This window comes from Gymnoscopelus braueri (assembly GCF_963280865.1).
Source record: "Gymnoscopelus braueri genome assembly, chromosome: 18".
NCBI classification, from domain to species: domain Eukaryota; kingdom Metazoa; phylum Chordata; class Actinopteri; order Myctophiformes; family Myctophidae; genus Gymnoscopelus; species Gymnoscopelus braueri.
Window position 1 is genome coordinate 35952983 of NC_137618.1, and position 18071 is coordinate 35971053.

General features: G+C 40.9%; 1 protein-coding gene across 3 annotated transcripts in view; it reads right to left on the bottom strand.

Moving 5' to 3' along the window:
• Positions 1-385: 385 nt before the first annotated feature.
• cobll1b (cordon-bleu WH2 repeat protein-like 1b) overlaps positions 386-18071 on the bottom strand; it is a 32311-nt gene continuing 14625 nt past the window's right edge. For 2 of the 3 annotated variants that reach the window (XM_080413052.1, XM_080413051.1), the window contains 14 exons: positions 14145-14324; positions 11182-11389; positions 10624-10846; positions 10416-10460; positions 9452-9546; positions 9009-9251; positions 8322-8436; positions 7916-7940; positions 6139-6272; positions 5451-5538; positions 5285-5373; positions 3677-5136; positions 1617-1771; positions 386-1295 (listed from right to left, as the gene is read on the bottom strand). In XM_080413052.1, coding sequence (XP_080269178.1) covers positions 1658-1771; positions 3677-5136; positions 5285-5373; positions 5451-5538; positions 6139-6272; positions 7916-7940; positions 8322-8436; positions 9009-9251; positions 9452-9546; positions 10416-10460; positions 10624-10846; positions 11182-11389; positions 14145-14227 — 2922 coding nt within the window. In that variant the 5' untranslated portion in view covers positions 14228-14324 and the 3' untranslated portion in view covers positions 386-1295; positions 1617-1657. Of the gene's footprint in view, positions 1296-1616; positions 1772-3676; positions 5137-5284; positions 5374-5450; positions 5539-6138; positions 6277-7915; positions 7941-8321; positions 8437-9008; positions 9252-9451; positions 9547-10415; positions 10461-10623; positions 10847-11181; positions 11390-14144; positions 14325-18071 lie in introns of all 3 variants that reach the window. The other variant, XM_080413050.1, reaches the window with a different exon arrangement.

Below are 18071 nucleotides of genomic sequence, written 5' to 3' on the forward strand. Positions count from 1 at the left end.
TTTTAATTACACAGTGTTTTAATTACCCTAAATTTACTTAAGCATATTTCTTCTGTACATATTATATTGATATTCTAATAGTATAAAGAAAATAGATGTTCTCAAGAGGGGGTCATACTTACTACTAAACTAGGTTTACCCTACTACTTGTCAACCAGCAGGTGTCCTAACCCGACACTTAGGTCTAAATTACTCAATGAAAAAACACCTGCAACAAACTGCAGGTGTGCTAGTTACTCTATACCACACAGATTGGTTAATATAATGTTTTACTCTTAAAATGAGATCCGGAATGCAGCTTTAAATCAATTTACAATATGTATATATGTGGGCTATTACATGTAGCAAGAATGCAGAGTATACTGTGACTTTCATTTAAGGCAACTTTAATGACAACAAACTTTATTCTTGACAGCACTGTTTGACAGGAAAACAGGCCTAGCCTGCACATGGCTTGGTGTGTGATATGCAGATTTGAAGTGATGTAAGGAGCAACAGTTAAGTACCACTGATTGACCGTGATGCCCAGAATCAATTAGATAGTGCAGCGATTCCCAACCGTGTGGGCCAGGGCCCTCTGGTGGGCCTTGAGCATATTGCAAGTGGGCCCCCAAATAATTGGCAAAACACTAAGACTTTATTGATAACATAACATATTAACATTAAAATGTAATGTAAAAGAAAAGTCAGTATTTTTTTCTTTAAAACTTTCTAGAATTAGTTTTCATTGTGATACCAATAAATAGGAACTTAAGAGTACACAACGTTAGTTCCATTGATCCGCGGCGGAACACAATCGATTGATTTAAAAAACAATAAAAATAAACATGCTCTGAAAATGCACACGGTCCACCCATCTGTTAAGGGGTCAGACGTGTGGGCATGCGAAGCGCTTTTTTGAGATTTTCAAGTGTGCCCTGATCCCGAAAAAAGGTTAAGGAACCGCTGAGATATAGTGGACTTTCTGAATAATCAAGAAAATACAATAATCGAATCTAATAATTTATTATACTGTTGACTTAATACGACTTGTCCATTCATAACAACTATGCATTTAATGCACGATGGTCATCATCACAAAACAAAACAGAATTAAAAACAAGACAAGAATAATATTATTTTATAACATCGTGGTATGAGAAATACAGCAATTAATTATTATCAAAGCACAGCCTCTTGTTTTTTGTATGTACATTCTGACTGAGACCATAACCCAAGGAGGTAAAACAGAAAAATGGTTTCTAGTCATGTGTCACGGTCTTGGGCAAACCCATGGAAGGCACGACAGGCTCCTCCTAGAGAGAGGGGAAAAGGAAATTAGATTTAATAACATTGAGGCCTGAGGTTCCGATTCTGCAAAGTGTCTTCTAAATCCTAACGGTTTTCAGTGGTTTTCAAACTTTTTCATGTCAAGGACCCCCAAAATGATATGAATTTGGCCGCGGACGCCCATCTCAAAATATGTTGTTCCAGGGGCAAAGATTTGAGTTAAAAGTGTTGTTTAAAAAACTACATGTATTCGAAGTTTTGCACAAATGTTTAAGATTTTTCAAAAATAGCTGTTGTGTCACTAACACAACATAAACTTTATTTTAAAAACACTGTATTTTCCTTACAGTAGACGGTTGAGCTGATCTGCGTTCAGTTAAGTTAATGGTTAAGGTGTGTCCCCTGCTGGCTGAACAATTCCTCCAGGAGCGGATGGCTCTTCCGCCCCTCCCTGTAGTGTGGAGGCTTTGTCCTCCTCGTCCTCCTCCCCATTGTCGCTCTCCTGTGTTTGGCAGAGAGGAGACACAATGCAATGCAATCACTAAAGACTCCCGTCAAATCCTCAGTGTTGATTTAATTCGGTTAAATTTGTACACTCTCTTGAGTTACTAATAGATAAATTATAACACTGAGGATTTTACTGTGTGCCAGTCAACGTAGAGGCAAGAGGAAAGAAGACACATTGCTGTACCTGCATATGGGGTATTTTAGACACCTGTACAACGACATTACATGCAGTGGTGGAAAGTAACTAAGTACATTTACTTAAGTACTGTACTTAAGTACAATTTTGAGGAATTTGTACTTTACTTGAGTATTTCCAATTTCCAATACTTTTAATTCTACTCCACTACATCTCAGAGGCAAAAGTTGTACTTTTACTTGTACTAGTTATTTTGTAGATTTTGATTATTATTACAAAACATACATTAACCACTTTAGCTCTATATACATTTCGGCCATTGAAAATAGCCGATCTACAAGCTCACAATGCGTCGCATCGCGACGCATTGTGAGCTTGTAGATCTGCTATTTTCAAACGATTGTAATACATTTGAAAACTTGAAATGGGACATGCAGAGTACTTTTGGTACTTTAAGTACATTTTGATACCAATACTTTTGTACTTGTACTCAAGTTATTTTTTGAATTCCGGACTTTTACTTGTAACGGAGCACTTCTACATTGCAGTATTGATACTTTTACTTTTACATTTTAGTACTTTTTCCACCACCGATTACATGCCAGACTGCCAGTGTAAAGAATCCCTTCACGAGTGAGCGTGGCGCACAGGGTAGCATGCACAGCATACGGCGTGCAGGTTTGATTTGCTGAGAGACACGCAGGGTCCCTAGAGCTCAGAGGAGGTGCGTCGTATAGCACCACAAACATGGCTGCATGTGGCTCGCACGGAGCATAGTGTCATCACGGGGTCAAGGTGTTTAAGAGGTGGGATCATCTGCTGGCACAATTGTTTGGCAGGCCTTTTGGTCAACCTCATACTCATTCCCTGAACAAAAGCTTATTGTGGAGTTTGTTTCATAGAGAGAGAGAGAGAGAGAGAGAGAGAGAGAGAGAGAGAGAGAGAGAGAGAGAGAGAGAGAGAGAGAGAGAGAGAACTGTGTATCTTTCTCAAAGTGAAATACAACTTGAGTTTCTCGAGATGCAAGTTGAAAAGGTTAGGATTCAACGCGGTTGTATATCTAGGCTCTTAAGGGTGCAGTAACACCAAACTTTGATTCTGTCTATGAGGGCGGATTCTGCCAATGGTTTTCAATGGGAATGGAGTGGTTTGTTGCCATTCGTGGATTTCCGCAAAAAACAAACAAAAAAAAGCTCCGTTCCCATTGAAAAGCATTGGCAGAATCCGCCCTCGTAGGCAGAATTAAAGTTCGGTGTGACCGCACCTTAAAGCTGAAATCTGTAACTTTTATATCGTACCCCAGCAGATATACAGTGATTAGCACTTGATAACGGCAGTAATACCACCTGTAGGCCTACTAGTTATGTTGTTATCATACTCGAGCATACAGAATGGTTCTGCCACTTTTCTGAAACCCGGGTCAACAAGGGGATGTAATTAGCCAAAATCATCTTCTCTCCTAGTCTCCTTCCCGCCATTACTTCCCTCTTAACTTGTATGTTATTCAGATATCTGGTTTCAGTATGTTTGATGTCGTAAAGCACAGATCTGCACAAATAATATTTGGTTGGTAATGTGCTCGTCCACTTTGTGGAAATAGAAAGGTTACTCTTATGCATTATTTCCCTTTTTTTTAAATCATCTATTAGTTAACAAGTAATTACAAACTAAATATATAAATATAAAACCAGTAGTGGGAGTGGGAGTTCCATTGTTTGCAGCCATCTTTTCTATATAAACATGAGATGTAACACAACAACTCACCTTAGATCCTTTTGACTCTTTCATTGAAAAGCGGCCTGCCATTGGAGAGAAGGTCGGCGACACTGGCGACTGAGGAGACCTCGGCCCATAGGATAAGGAATTGGTCCTTTTGACAGCTGAGGACACCGCCTGTGCAAAGCGGGAGGGCGTCGAGGGAGAATAGGGCCTAGGGGCTGCAAAACTCCTTAATTTTTCCAGGCTTAACCCTAAGGTTGGCTCTTTGGAAGGCAAACTACTTTGCCTGGCCAGTCGCATCGTGGGCACATTCATCTTGTCATCCTCTTTGGGGCTCAGTTCAACACGAGTGCCCCCTACTGGCTCCTCTGGGAATTGCACAGGAGGTGGTGGAGGAGGAGGAGGCAGGTTTTCTCTCTCTAGGCTGCCTGGAGCCTCCCTCTGGTCAGCCCCGGGAGTGGCACTGAGGCGCTTCTCTGCCGCCGAGGTTACATAATACCCAGGTGTTCTTTTGTGCTGTGCCAAGCGGAAAGAACCAGGCTTAGGTTTAGTTGCGGGTGGAATTTTCATTTCCTTGCCCTCTGTCGTCAAACCTGCTTGGTTTCCCCCATTAGTCGGGGATGAGACCTTGTCATCTGTGGCAGGTAAACCTGTCGGTGTCAATGGGGAATGAATGGGTTCAGTCATACTTCCGTTAACAGTGCTCTGGCTAGTAGTAGTAGAAATAGTAGTAGTATCAGACATCAGTGAGTCTTCCCTGGGTGCTTGTTGCATTGGGACTTCTGGCTGTTCCTGCTGCGCCGCGCCGTCCTCCAGGTGAAGAGAAACAATATCCAGCTCCTTTTCTGGAGCTGCCGCAGGTGGTGGTGGTGACTCTAGAGTCAGCTCAACTTCGTAATATCTGAGTTTCTCCAGAGATTTCTGAGGCACAATGGTATATGTTGTCATCCCCACCTTGGGAATGTAGTCCCTTGTCAGCTCATTGGAAGGCTTAGGTTTTGGCTCAGCGTCCGGGGCATAAATAGAAGGTGCCTTTGTCGCGGCGAGGGGACTCGGTGTTGACGCTTGGCATGCCGAGGTGTCTGGGGTGTGAGATAAGGCAGGGTTGAGGTCAGGAGGGTTCAGGTCCTCCGTGAAAGTGGCCATATCTTTCTTCTGCCCCATTGACGCAGTGGCGGCCGGCTGAGCCGAGGGGAGAACTTTGTCCACGTCCTGTCGTGGCGGCTCGGGGAGCGGAGTGAGATCTGTTTGCACCTGAGCATCTTCTCCGTGGGGACGTGGTGTGCCATTGGCCACTGGGCTTTCAAACCTGTCAGTCTCTTCCCCGGGGGTTTCAGTGTTTGCCTGAACAGAGGCTCGTGTCTCTGCGCCCTGAGTCGCAGGTTCGGCCGGTAGGCTGGGGGAGCCACGGCGTACAGCACTGCATTCACCTTCGACCATTTCGGTCGGGCACTCCTCACACGCAGGCTGCTGAATTACTTCTTCAACTTGGCATGGACCACTCTCTATTGTAGAGAACAAAACCATATATGATAGGATGCCCGTTTTTAACAAAACACCTACAGAGAAATAGTGTGCCAAACAAATAAAAGTACAGAAACAGACTTTTAACAGGAAATTGCTGACAAAAATGTAATCCTAGTGTCAACCCACCGCTATCTGCCGGTTCAGATAAATCCATGTCAGCACTTAGCCTCGGATTGTTGTGCGCAACAAAATCATTTGCCGTGCTCTCCATTGGCCTGTCAAATACAGAGAGCATTAAAAGCCTTCCAGATACCAGAGCGAGAAGCATGCCTTATTCTGAGGAAGCCCATACTTGAGTTCGTACTTGCCATCTGAGGACAAATCACTCGAAGGATCTTCCCGGGTGACCTCGACGGGTGGCAAGCTCAGCTTCTCAGCATCTGGGGTTGGTGAGAGTTATGACAGTTAGACGAAAACTAACAAAATAACGAAAACTACAATTGACAAAATATTTTAGTTACCGGTTAACTGAAATAAAATTAAAAACAAAACTAGAAAACCCACTTTTAAAACGAATCAAAACTAAACCTGGAATGAACCCATTAAGACCTGGAACGCATCTGTGTCATTTTTCGATTTGAGGTAAAAAGCATTATTTTACACTTTGGCTTTTCAAAAATAGCAGATATACAAGTTCATAGCGCGGCACCGAGTGCCGCGCTACGAGCTTGTAGATCTGCTATTTTTGAGAAAATGTGTGCAAATCTTTGAATATATATTTTTTCAAGCGAACATTTTTAACTCAAATCTTTGCTTCTGGGGGGTCCCTGGAACAACATATTTTGAGATGGGGGTCCATGGCCAAATACATATCATTTTGGGGTCCTTGACATGAAAAAGTTTGAGAACCTCTGACATAGTAACATAAGTTTTTTCAAAAAACGGTTAGGATTTAGAAGACATTTTGTAGAATCGTCCTAAAGACAAAAACTCAAAACGCAATGGAAATAAAAACGAATGACATCCAAAACCACAATAACCTTGGTCCAAGGAAACGTCTGCTGACAGGTTGAGACTGCTGTCGTCTCCCTGGACATCGCTCACGGTTCCAGAGACGATGGAGGCAGCGCTCTCTTCTTGCTCCATAATCTCCTCCAGTGTGTTATTAGCAGGGCTCTCTGTGACAAAAATATATTTATGTTGAGCAGGTCCAGCTGAAGCCAAACAATTAAACAATTACATAAATTATATCCTATGAAAGTAAAATAGCTAATATTAATTGAAAGAGAAATTCTGTTGGCAGAACCTTCCAAAAAGCAATATGTACAATAATTTATTCAAAAGAAGATTTTTTTTGGTGTACCTACCCAGATAACTAGGGCAAACGTTTTAAGTTATTTCTGATTAAAAATTAATTTCATTACCCATTAGCAAACAACATATATTACTCTTCTGAAGAGCATGAAGTTCCACTTGATGAAGATATCTTCCGCATGCCAAATCCCCTCGCCTACTTCCTAACTCAGCACTTCAAGTGCAATCAGAGAGCCACGGAGATCAGACAGAATATTCAAATCTGCTTAAGCAAAAGCAGGAGCTTTTCACTGTGCTCAGGTTGTGACTTGTATTAGCGCTGAGCAAGTGATGTGTCCCAAGAGCAATAAGGCAATACATGATCATGTGTACTGTATATGCTACATGCAGAGCGTAGTAGAGTATCTATGATGACACTTTTTATTTACAAAATCTGGGAGACACACAGCTGTTGAGGTATCTTTCATAAAGAAAGAATAGCTAATAAATGTGATGCTCTGTATGATGCAAGGTCAAAACATGAAACATGATGCAGAGTCAGTCCATGAAAATGAAAACTGAATAATCTTTTGGGTCAGCTACATGGATGATGGACAACCCAGTTCCCATCTATATCATTTCCATCCTGAACATAAATTCCAAGATAGAATGAAAGTGTCTGAGTGTATTTATCAGATTTAGGCTAAATAGTATTACTTCATACTGTTTATGTATTGTACACAGATCTTAGCAGGATTTATTTTTACCTACTGGGAGTACTGGTGGATAGTTGCAATCAAAATGCTTGTTTGAAAGAGTGTAGACAATGTAGGTGTACAAAATGACTGTATCAATATTATCAATGTATATATTGTTATGAAACTTAAACAACATCATCTGAATTGAACTTTCCACTACTCAACACAGAACCAACAGCTAATTCGTTTCAGATATCTGTATCATGTCTGGTATTTATGAAACACATAGAAAAGATTCATGAAACAGTAAGGCACCTACAATGTCATACAAATTATGTAGAGCACAGCTTTACATAATTTCTTGTTAAATTAGAGAAAATAAGCAAAGATAGAAAAGTACAGAAAAACACATTTAAAGAATGAGTGAACAAAGAAGCCAAAAGACAAACAAATAAATAGTTAAATAATCCTCAGTATAAAGACATTTGGAATGTATCAAGGATAACTTTGGGCCTTTGGTCCTTTCCGCTGATATCTTTAATATCAGTTGTAAAACATAAATCTGATGTCATTGCAAAAACGAGTTTATGAGCATGAACTGCAAATTATGAGAGTCTGTGTATTGGATGAGTAAAGAGTGAAAATGAAAAATGATAAAGTCCATGGCAACAAGGTCGGTATCATGCAGATACAGAGGTCAGAGTGCAGGTGAAGGAGGAAAAAAGGAGTTCAAATGTTTGAGGACTGAAGAGGTGAAACAGACGCACAGAAGCAGGCATAAGATGGAAGAAGGAAGCAGCTGAAACAGCACCCTACTGATTCTCACTCGCCTTCCAATGATGACTCAGCATCTGCAATTTTAAACAGAATGCCAACTTAATAAAATCATCCCCCAGTCTTTGACTGCTGCAGTTTTACAAATGATCTCAACAGTTTCTGTTTTTTTTTTTTGAGTCACTGTCTCAGAATGACCACTAGGAGGCGAAAGAGTCAAATGGAAAGAAAAGTACAGAACTGCACTTGTCTGAAGTCTGAATAAAAAAACATGGGCTTTCTATGGCTTTGATTTGTTGACTTTCAGGGCAAAGTACAAATGCCCAAATATCTCACATATAAAAACAAATTCCCTTTCTTTATGAATTCATAAACTACCTTTGAAATAAACAAAATCAAACACAATCAGTCAACACTCCGCTGATAAACATAGAGAAACATTTGTAACAACAACAAACCTTGTGAACTCCCATTTAGAGGATTATCTTGGACAACAACAGGGGGTGGAGGAGCCTTGCGCTTGGTTCTCTTCAGAGAAGATTCAGCCGAGGATCCTCGACTTATACCAGACTTCTACATTACAGAGGACACAGACCATGGGTGAGTTGACTAAAGCAATCGATACACCAATCATTCTAAAAAAATGTACTATCCATGCAAGTAAAGAGAGTTGAAGCTCTCAAGCAGTCAAGAGTGACGCCCTTGTCAATAGTCACTTACCTGCAGTGGTGTACAGTAACTAAGTACATTTACTCAAGTACTGTATATACTTACTTTACTTTACTGGAGTATTTCCAATACTTTCTATACTTTTACTTCTACTCCACTACATCTCAGAGGCAAATATTGTACTTTTGCTCCACTACAATTATTTGAAAGCTTTAGTTACTAGTTAGTTTTCAGATATCAATTATTACATTATAAAACAGACATTAACCACTTTAGCCATATTTTATACCTAGGCTATTTTCAAACAGTTTAATACTTTTACTTTTGGTACTTTAAGTACATTTTGACACCAATGCTTTTGTACTTTTACTCAAGTCCGGACTTTTACTTTAGTAACAGAGTACTTCTACATTGCAATATTGATACTTTTACTTGAGTAAAACATTTGAGTACTTTTTTCCACCACTGCTTCTTACCTGGTCACTATCGGATTGGGCCTCGGTGGCTTCAGAGTTGAGTCTCTGGCGAGGGCTGAGGTCTGAGGGGCAGCTCTGGGACACGAGCACAGGGGGCTGGGGCGCACGTCTCTTCTTTGGCGTGTCGATCGGCACGGCGGCGGAGGAGATGAACGGAGAGGAGTTTGTGCTGGGCAAGGCCATGCTGAGAGGTCGAGGCTTGCTCACTAGTACTGGGGAAGCCGGAGCGCTGGCTGTCATTCCCTTTCAAAGAACAAACATCCAAGTCAGGTTCATGATAAGAGGCCGCATTTTACAGAGAAAAGAAAAAAAATTGCGCTTCAACCAATGGCAGTCCAAAGAAATCAACCCTCCCTATGTACATATAAATCAGCTGAGTCGTTACGTATTCTCGTAGCGTAGTTAAAAATGAGGAACTAATGTGTTATTGACCATCGTCTTACCTGCTCGGATGTTTTCTTGCTTCTTCTGAACATGCTGAAAAGGCCTTTGTTTTCTTTCTCTTTCTGTGTTTTATCTTTGCCTGGTGTCACCAAATCTGTAAAGAAACAGTGTTGTTAATATGGTTCGGTGACATTGTTCATAAAGTGCAGAAGTTGTATACCCATTAAGACCTGAAACGCATCGGTGTGACTTTTTGATTTGAGCTAAAAAAGCATTATTTTACACTTTGGCTACATTACATTACATTACAGTCATTTAGCAGACGCTTTTATCCAAAGCGACTTACAATAAGTGTATTCAACATAGGTAGGGAACGAAAACTACTAATCACCAGAAGTCTTTAGTGCATTTTCTGCAAAAACAAGCAACCAAGAGTATACCTAGCGCTAAGGTAAAAGTGCAATATATCAGCTACCTATTTCCTTAAACAGATGAGACAAAATAGCTAAATCAAATGAGCATGAGCTAAAACAAATAAGTGTATCGACTAAACAAGATCCAATAAACAATACAACAATAGAAAACAAGCGTTCGTATAACTAGTTAACAACAAGTAGGTCAGGCAGAGAGGAAGGGTAGTGTTTCCTGAAGAGGTGGCTATTCAAAAATAGCAGATCTACAAGCTCGTAGCGCGGCACCGAGTGCCGCGCTACGAGCTTGTAGATCTGCTATTTTAGAAAAATCGAGAAAATGTGTGCAGATCTTTGAATATATATATTTTTTTAAAGCGAACATTTGTAACTCAAATCTTTGCTTCTGGGGGGTCCCTGGAACAAAATATTTCGAGATGGGGGTCCGTGGCCAAATACATATCATTTTGGGGGTCCTTGACATGAAAAGGTTTGAGAACCACTGATATAGAAACATACGTTTTTCAGAAAACTGTTAAGGATTTAGAAGACATTACTAAGAATCGGCCTCAGGTCTTAAAGGGTTAATGATGGAATCAGGCTGAGCTAATACCTGAAAGAGTTGGTGAGGCTGGACAGACGGGCGAGGGAGGCTGGTCTGCATGTGAGAGGAACAGCAGTAAAACAATCCATTATGCACTTTCAGTAAGTGGAAAGACTTACAAAAACAATGCAAAGCAAATATGCTTCCTGTGTGTAAAACAAATCTCAAGTGCTGGCCACACAATGGTAATTGTTATTGCATGCGATTAAGCTCTCACCTTTGTCCCTGGCGTACACCTCCCTTATGGCATAGTCATTGAGGGAATTGGACAAATCCAAAGGGCCCTGCGATTGGACGTCTCTCGACAAAACGGTCGTCTGCACGTCGAATTCGCATTTCTCACAGATGGCTGGCAAGTGCTCGGACAGGGGCACCCTGGGATTGACTCGTAGTATCGTTTTCTGAGTCTTCCTATAGTTTATCACCATCCGAACGGTCGCCTTGAGGAAACAAAGGAAGCCTCTTTGACATATACACTTTATTTAGTGGAAAATGCAAGATGACAATGTTTATCCCATTTAGACCTGGAACGCATCTGTGTAATTTTAGATTTCTTCTGGCTATTCAAAAATAGCAGATATACAAGCTCATAGCGCGGCACTGAGTGCCGCGCTATGAGCTTGTAGATCTGCTATTTATTATTTTTATCTTGAAAATTCTTTAAAAAAAATAAAATTCTTTCAATTATTATTATTTTTTTCAAAATAAATTGCCTCAGGTCTAAATGGGTTATGCCAGCAAAAACGTGAGGCATAAACTCGAGACAATCAGTTACCTCAGGCATCTGTGGGCTGCTTTTCTTGTTCTTGTCCTCCATTCCTTTTGGTTTGAGCAGGATCTTCTCTGCCTCCAGGGTTCCTATCAACGCGTTGGGCTTGAACTTGACGTGATTTCTGTTGGTGGTGACCAGCTCTAAGGTGTGGCTGGAAGGGTTCAGGTGATACTTGGCACACAGCATCACCAGGAGATCCATCAGGGGTTTGCTGAAAGACGAGGCAAGACACACCCAAAACAAAAACTTAGTCATCAGAGGGTGCAATCGAGGTCAAATCTGATTTAGTGCCAGTGGCGCACAGCCACTGGCAACGAGGGATCTAATAAAATATTAATTTGACTTGCTTTGTTGTCACAGTGGAAAAGCTTGTCTACTTCTTATGTCTAGCTGTCTGTTGTGTGGTTAGATCTAATAAGGTAATTGTACTTGTTATGAGTCTTGTGAAAGATGTACTGTATGTTATAATATAAAGAAAAAAACATTTAAGGTCCTTGCACACTGGTGCGTCTTTTCGTTGCGTTTTATTTTTTTTCATTGTTTTTTCAATTTTTTTCATTGTTGTAAAAAAAACGCAACGAAAAGACGCACCAGTGTGCAAGGACCTTTACAATTGATTCAAAACACAAGCATGTAGCCCCTAGAGGCTGTGCTACACCCAACCAGTAATATTGGCCAAAGGATAATGCCAGCTAGAGGAAAGGCCATGGGGTCACCAAAATCACTAGGGTTCATCCTGCAATCTGCCTGGGAGATATCTTGTCGTGTGCAAAGTTGACATTTTGGCAATCCAACCCATTCGGTTTTGAGACGTCTTGCATGCAAGCTGGTACATTTGGCCTAAGGGTGGCGCTAGAGAAAAGGCCATGGGGGTCACCAGGATCAGTAGGAGTCATCCTGGGAGGAGGGGAGCATGAAGGCACTCAGCAAGTGTCATGGCAATTTGATCATTTCATTTGGAAATATTGTGTGCAGTTGAATCTTTGTGTGCAATCGGGCATGTTGGTCTAATGGTGATGCTGGAGGAAAGGCCTTGGGGGTCACCAAAATCAGTAGGGGCCAAGGGGAGCATGAAGGTGTACAGCCAGTAGGATGGACGGACGGACGGACGGACGGACGGACAAACCAGCGGACTGAACGACTGCCGTCCTTATGGCTCAGCCTTTTTTCCCCAGCAAATCTGTCTACATGTATTTACAATAGGTACATGAAGCTCCCTCCTTTACAGGGTTAAAGTAACTGCCCATCACTGGGGGTTTGATTCCTCCACGGTGCCTCCAGTTTGACCGGGCGCTCCAACAAACACAATCGGCTGTGTTCATGGTTTAGAAGGAGGGCAATCTCTGTTGCTGCACGAGCGACTCTTACAGGTTGGTCAGGGCGCTGCCTGTTCAAATGGGAGGGAGGCGTAGTGTGTTCCTGGTCAGGTGAAAAGAGTTTTGGCTCACTTGGCTGGCAACTCCATGTGTATCAAAAATCAAGTAGAGGGTTAGCAGTGACAGGGACTATATACACATGGTGGTGAATTGGCAATTACTAAATTGGGGCGGGGGGGGAAAAAACTATTTTGAAATACAACGTCAAACATTTAATCTTCATCGTAATGAGTTGACTGAAGTCTGCAGGCAGGAGAAAAGAAGGTGAAGAATTTTGATGCCTAATCCTTTTATATTAAAATGTCCTCGGCTGTTTCACAAGAGGCCAAAGGGGCACCAGATACCATACCTATGAGGGAATGTGCATTGTGAGGAGGGAACAATGATATCATGAATAAACTCTGTTGATGGAAATACAGTGTGTGTGTGTGTGTGTGTGTGTGTGTGTGTGTGTGTGTGTGTGTGTGTGTGTGTGTGTGTGTGTGTGGGGGTGGGGGGCGTGCGACGTGCATGCGTGTGAGTACACTACACACACACACACACACACACACACACACACACACACAAGGGCACAAAGACCTTGTTCTAACAAGCCTCATTGACGTGGATGTGTTGACACATGTTGATCTGATTAAATGGTGTGTGGTCACAGCTCAAATCCAACAGTGTGAGCCTTCCACCATACGGTACATGCATGTGTTTGTACTGAATATGCGCCAGTTTGGATTAAGCCATGAGTTTACAAACACGGCGCGACGGTGCACGAAACCTTACTGTTGTGTTTTCACATCGGTAATCATATAGTACTAGAAAGAAGTCCCGCCAATATATATTTTTCTTTTAAATGGCACACGTACTGTTAACCAAAACCACAACGTCTGCTGCTCCACCTCTCTGACTCAACCTCTTTAGAACAGATTTTTGCAAGGATGACATAATACAAAAGCAACGTCATGATGATACTGTGTCTCAGCTAAAGCTCTGAACTGTTTCAGTCTAAAGTGATATGTCTTTGAAGATGCATAATGCATATTAATAATACAACAATTTCTCATATATTATTGTATAATAGTAAATATACTTACTTACGCTGGAATATGCATAGCTGATACAGTACATGAGTCCCATGTGAATTTATTTCATTAACACATTCACAGCCAGGGGCTTTCTGATGCTGGCAGGTAGCTACTGCCAGCATTTTAAAGCATTCTGACAAATGTTTCAAGAACCACAGAATATGTATCTCCAGTATGATCGCTCCCCTGATGGTTGTTAATCACAGAGGAAATCACTGTGCTTCCGTGAAAAAGAAAATGTCATCGTGACCTCCCGTTCTCTTGTTATACCCAGTTGAAAATAGCATGTTTTGCCAAAAATACATAGTTAAAAAAAAAGTACACAGGAGCCGAGATACAGGATTTTAAAGTAATAAGTTAACCAGGAGGTGAATGGAGCAGTAAATCTTCGGATCACGTTATCTTGGGCTCTGGACGTTTTTCCCACGAATATACTCGTCTTTGGCGGTTAACGGGTGGATTTTAAAAGACGAATATACTCGTCTTTGGCAGTTAATGGGTTAAGCAGTCTCACCTGCAAGGGACCGTGGTTGTCTTTTCTGCTCCGCCAGGCAGCACCACCACCAGAGAGACGTCTTGGTTCTCGTTCTGGTCCATGGTCAGATGGGGGTATCCTGGGTACTTCTGGGAGAAGCCAGGAGAGTCCAGGCTTGTTAGGACCGGTGGAGACGGGGCTTTGCTTTTGGTTGACTCCCTGTTATTTTGGATGACAAGAAAAGTACACATTATTCTCACAACACTGTAGCATCCGTTCCGTACATAAGAAAAAAAACACAAACTTAACCAGTTAGAAAAAACAAGTGACAGATGGTAGGCAGTGGTGGAAGAAGTACTCAGATATTTTACTTAAGTAAAAGTAGCGATACCACAATGTAAAAATATTCTGTTACAAGTTAAAGGCCTGTGTTCAAAATGTTACTTGAGTAAAAGTCAAAAGTATTGGCATCAAAATATACTTAAAGTAACAAAAGTAAAAGCACTAAAATGTTTGAAAATAGCAGATCTACAAGCTCGCGTTGTGAGCTTGTAGATCGGCTATTTTCAAATAGCCTAGTTATAAAATAGGACTAAAGTGGTTAATGTATGTTTTATAATGTAATAATTTATATCTGCAAAGTAACTAATAACTAAAGTTTTTTTTAATAATTGTAGTGGAGTAAAAGTACAATATTTACCTCTGAGGTGTAGTGGAGTAAAAGTAAAAGTACTGAAAATTGGAAATACTCCAATAAAGTAAAAGTACCTAAAGAGTGTACTTAAGTACAGTACTTGAGTAAATGTACTTAGTTACTTTACACCACTGATGGTAGGTACATATATTAAAGGGACTACACCATGAATTTTAACTTGTCCTTCTTTTTTGTGTGTTTTTGGTCTCCCCTACCTCTCTTCTATCCCCAAAAATACCCCAGTTTGAACACTCAGGCTTTCACAGCATATCTGGGGTTTTCTGTAAATTGGTCTCAAAACAGACCAAACTGATTTTCACCCAGACGTGACGTCACGTCTGGGACAATCCCTCCCGTTTTTTTTCAGTTCCAACTAAAAACAAATATAAAAAAAAAACTTTTTTTTAAATGTTTTAATGTATTCTTTATTTATTTTATTATTATTTTTTCCACACAGAACCAGGAGATAACATGTATACAAACTGGCTCAATAGCCCCCCATGCCAAACAGGACAATGTGGTATTGCAGGTGAAAGTGCTTTATAAGCCAGAGAGAAGTTAGTTGGAATGACTATATCTGAGGCTTGATTTAGGCTCAAACCTTTTGAAAAACGTTTGAGGGACATAAACAATATGATATTATTTATTTTTTTAAATTCATGGTGTAGTCCCTTTAAATGCCAATACCACTTGCCTTTTTTTTAAATATATATCATTTCATTAGAAAGGTCTGTGCAATCTTAGACAACAAGCTGATTGAAAATCAAACTGCATCAGACAGTATGAAAGGAAGCCTTTCTTCCCCATGTTAAAGTAAGCAGAGAGGCTATTACATGAAAGAGCTCAAGTCCACTTTGCAAACAAGTCACAAGACACTCAAGTGGAGAGATTTACTCATTGCCTGCAGCGAAAGAGACAAGAGCATGTGAGACTGACAAATACAAGCATAGAGAAGTGATCTTCAGTTTAAATAACTGTGGACAGATCATTTTGGTTGTACAAGGTAAGTTTAGTATAACACCTTATGTGCTGTATCAGCAAACCTCACTCTGAGTGATTGTCAATTGAGTTTGGTGTGATTATGTCGATATTAATTACGTGGTTATTATTGAATGTTTGTCTGAGAATTCTGCCAATTGTGAGACAACCAGCAGTAATCACACATACAAACAATTAAACCACAGAAAATGTCTTGGACAAGCAAACTGTCTGACTTAATTTAGTCTTAAGATGTTGTGGCTTGAAAAGCCAGCCATCTGTTACCATATAGGAAATCCTTACTGTGAAGCAGTCTGCCCCTCTAAGCTAATTACACCATTATCATATTAAATAGATTGGGCTCCCTGGGAAGAGAGGAGAGTAGAGCTGTGTTTTTCTAAACAGCATTTAAAAGTTATGTGAATAGGATCCTCATTGTAAAGCTGGATTAGTTCTGCACAGTACAATACAAAGAGTTAATGAGTTAATGTACCTGTATGGGTCCATTTGTACACTTTCAGAGTTACATTAATACTCAGAATTTTGCTGTGTCTAGGAAGTTTTTGTGTGTGTTTTTTTTGGTATGTTCCCTTTGAGAATAAAGATTGCAGCTCTTTATGTTAGACCACAGCAAAGTCAAGGAACGTTATTCAGTAGTGTACAGATCCAAAACCCATGATACGTCATTCAGTGGCTCAATGAAAGTACATTATGAATTTAAGTTATTTCATAAACTAGCTACAAAAGCTAGCTACAACCCACACAGTCTCTTCTGGGGGCACAACTTACTCCCAAAGAGGAATTTGAACAATGTCTAAAGTTTATAGGCCCCACTAAGCCACATCTTGGAAAGGATTATTACTTTCTCCAGGGGGTTCCTGTCCTTAAACACAATGATAGAAATGAAAGCACATACATGCAGACACACACACACACACACACACACACACACACACACACACACACACACACACACACACACACACACACACACACACACACACACACACACACACACACACACACACACACACACACACACACACACAGACACAGACAAGCACACAAACAAATGTCGCCTTCATATTCAAAGTTGCTGCACAGCTATAATGTTGCTTCCAGCCAGTACACTTTGCACTAGAAAGTCATTTCCTAAGCACCCTACGGTGAAATGTGTACAAACACATTAGCGGGCACAATCATATCACTGCTCTAATCTCAGAGTCACTTCAGTAACATTGGTACAGTAACAGCAAAAGGTTGTTGAAAGGTTTCTGTGAAAGAATAGGATCACTGCCGGGAGCCCAGGAAGCAAGCCCTCACTGAGCAGGAAGCACTGCAGACTAGGAAGTAAAAGTGTTACATAAACAATAATATAAAGCCCACAGTCACAGTGGGGTCTGGAGCCACTAGATATGACCATGAACAAATCAGCGTTAAATCAGAAGGCAACACGCACTCACCACTTGCTTTGTCTATTTTGTTATTTTGTGGTGCAGGGAATAAAATCCCCAAATGATCCAATTCCAAAGAAAGAAAGAAATTCCCCCACACACTTATCACCTCTGCATTGATTGATTGATATAAAAAAGGTTGACATTTCATTTCTCAAGAATTGAGAAAGGTCCTTTTTTTAAATAAATAAATGCAGAGGTGAAGCATGTACAGGTATTTATTTTCTTTTGACATGAATATGTATTCATTCATGAGTATGTGAACTGAACAGACAGGCGCAACTAAGACACACACACACACACACACACACTCACTCACGCACGCACGCATGCACACACACGCGCACACACACACACACACACACACACACACACACACACACACACACACACACACTCACACTCACACTCACACTCACACTCACACTCACACTCACACTCACACACGCACGCACACACGCACGCGCATGCGCGCGCACACACACACACACACACACACACACACACACACACACACACACACACACACTGGAGTACAAAGTCTAGATTTTGTGCCTCTGAAGGTAAATTTGGCTCAATGAGATTACAAACCAAAATAAGTTCACTTCATCACAGGCTACTACTGTCGATTTATTTATTTGACATACATATTATCCTGTGATATTCAGCATAATAAATATAACATGAACTTGGTGCATTGAAGCTCATGCTATGCTTGCACTGGGTGTGAATCCCTCAGGATACGAATGCCATATGTCCAAAATAAATAACAATACACAATATAGCAGTGGATGGGAAAATGCCTAAGCAGAATGTATGTCTTATGTTTGTGGATCAAGC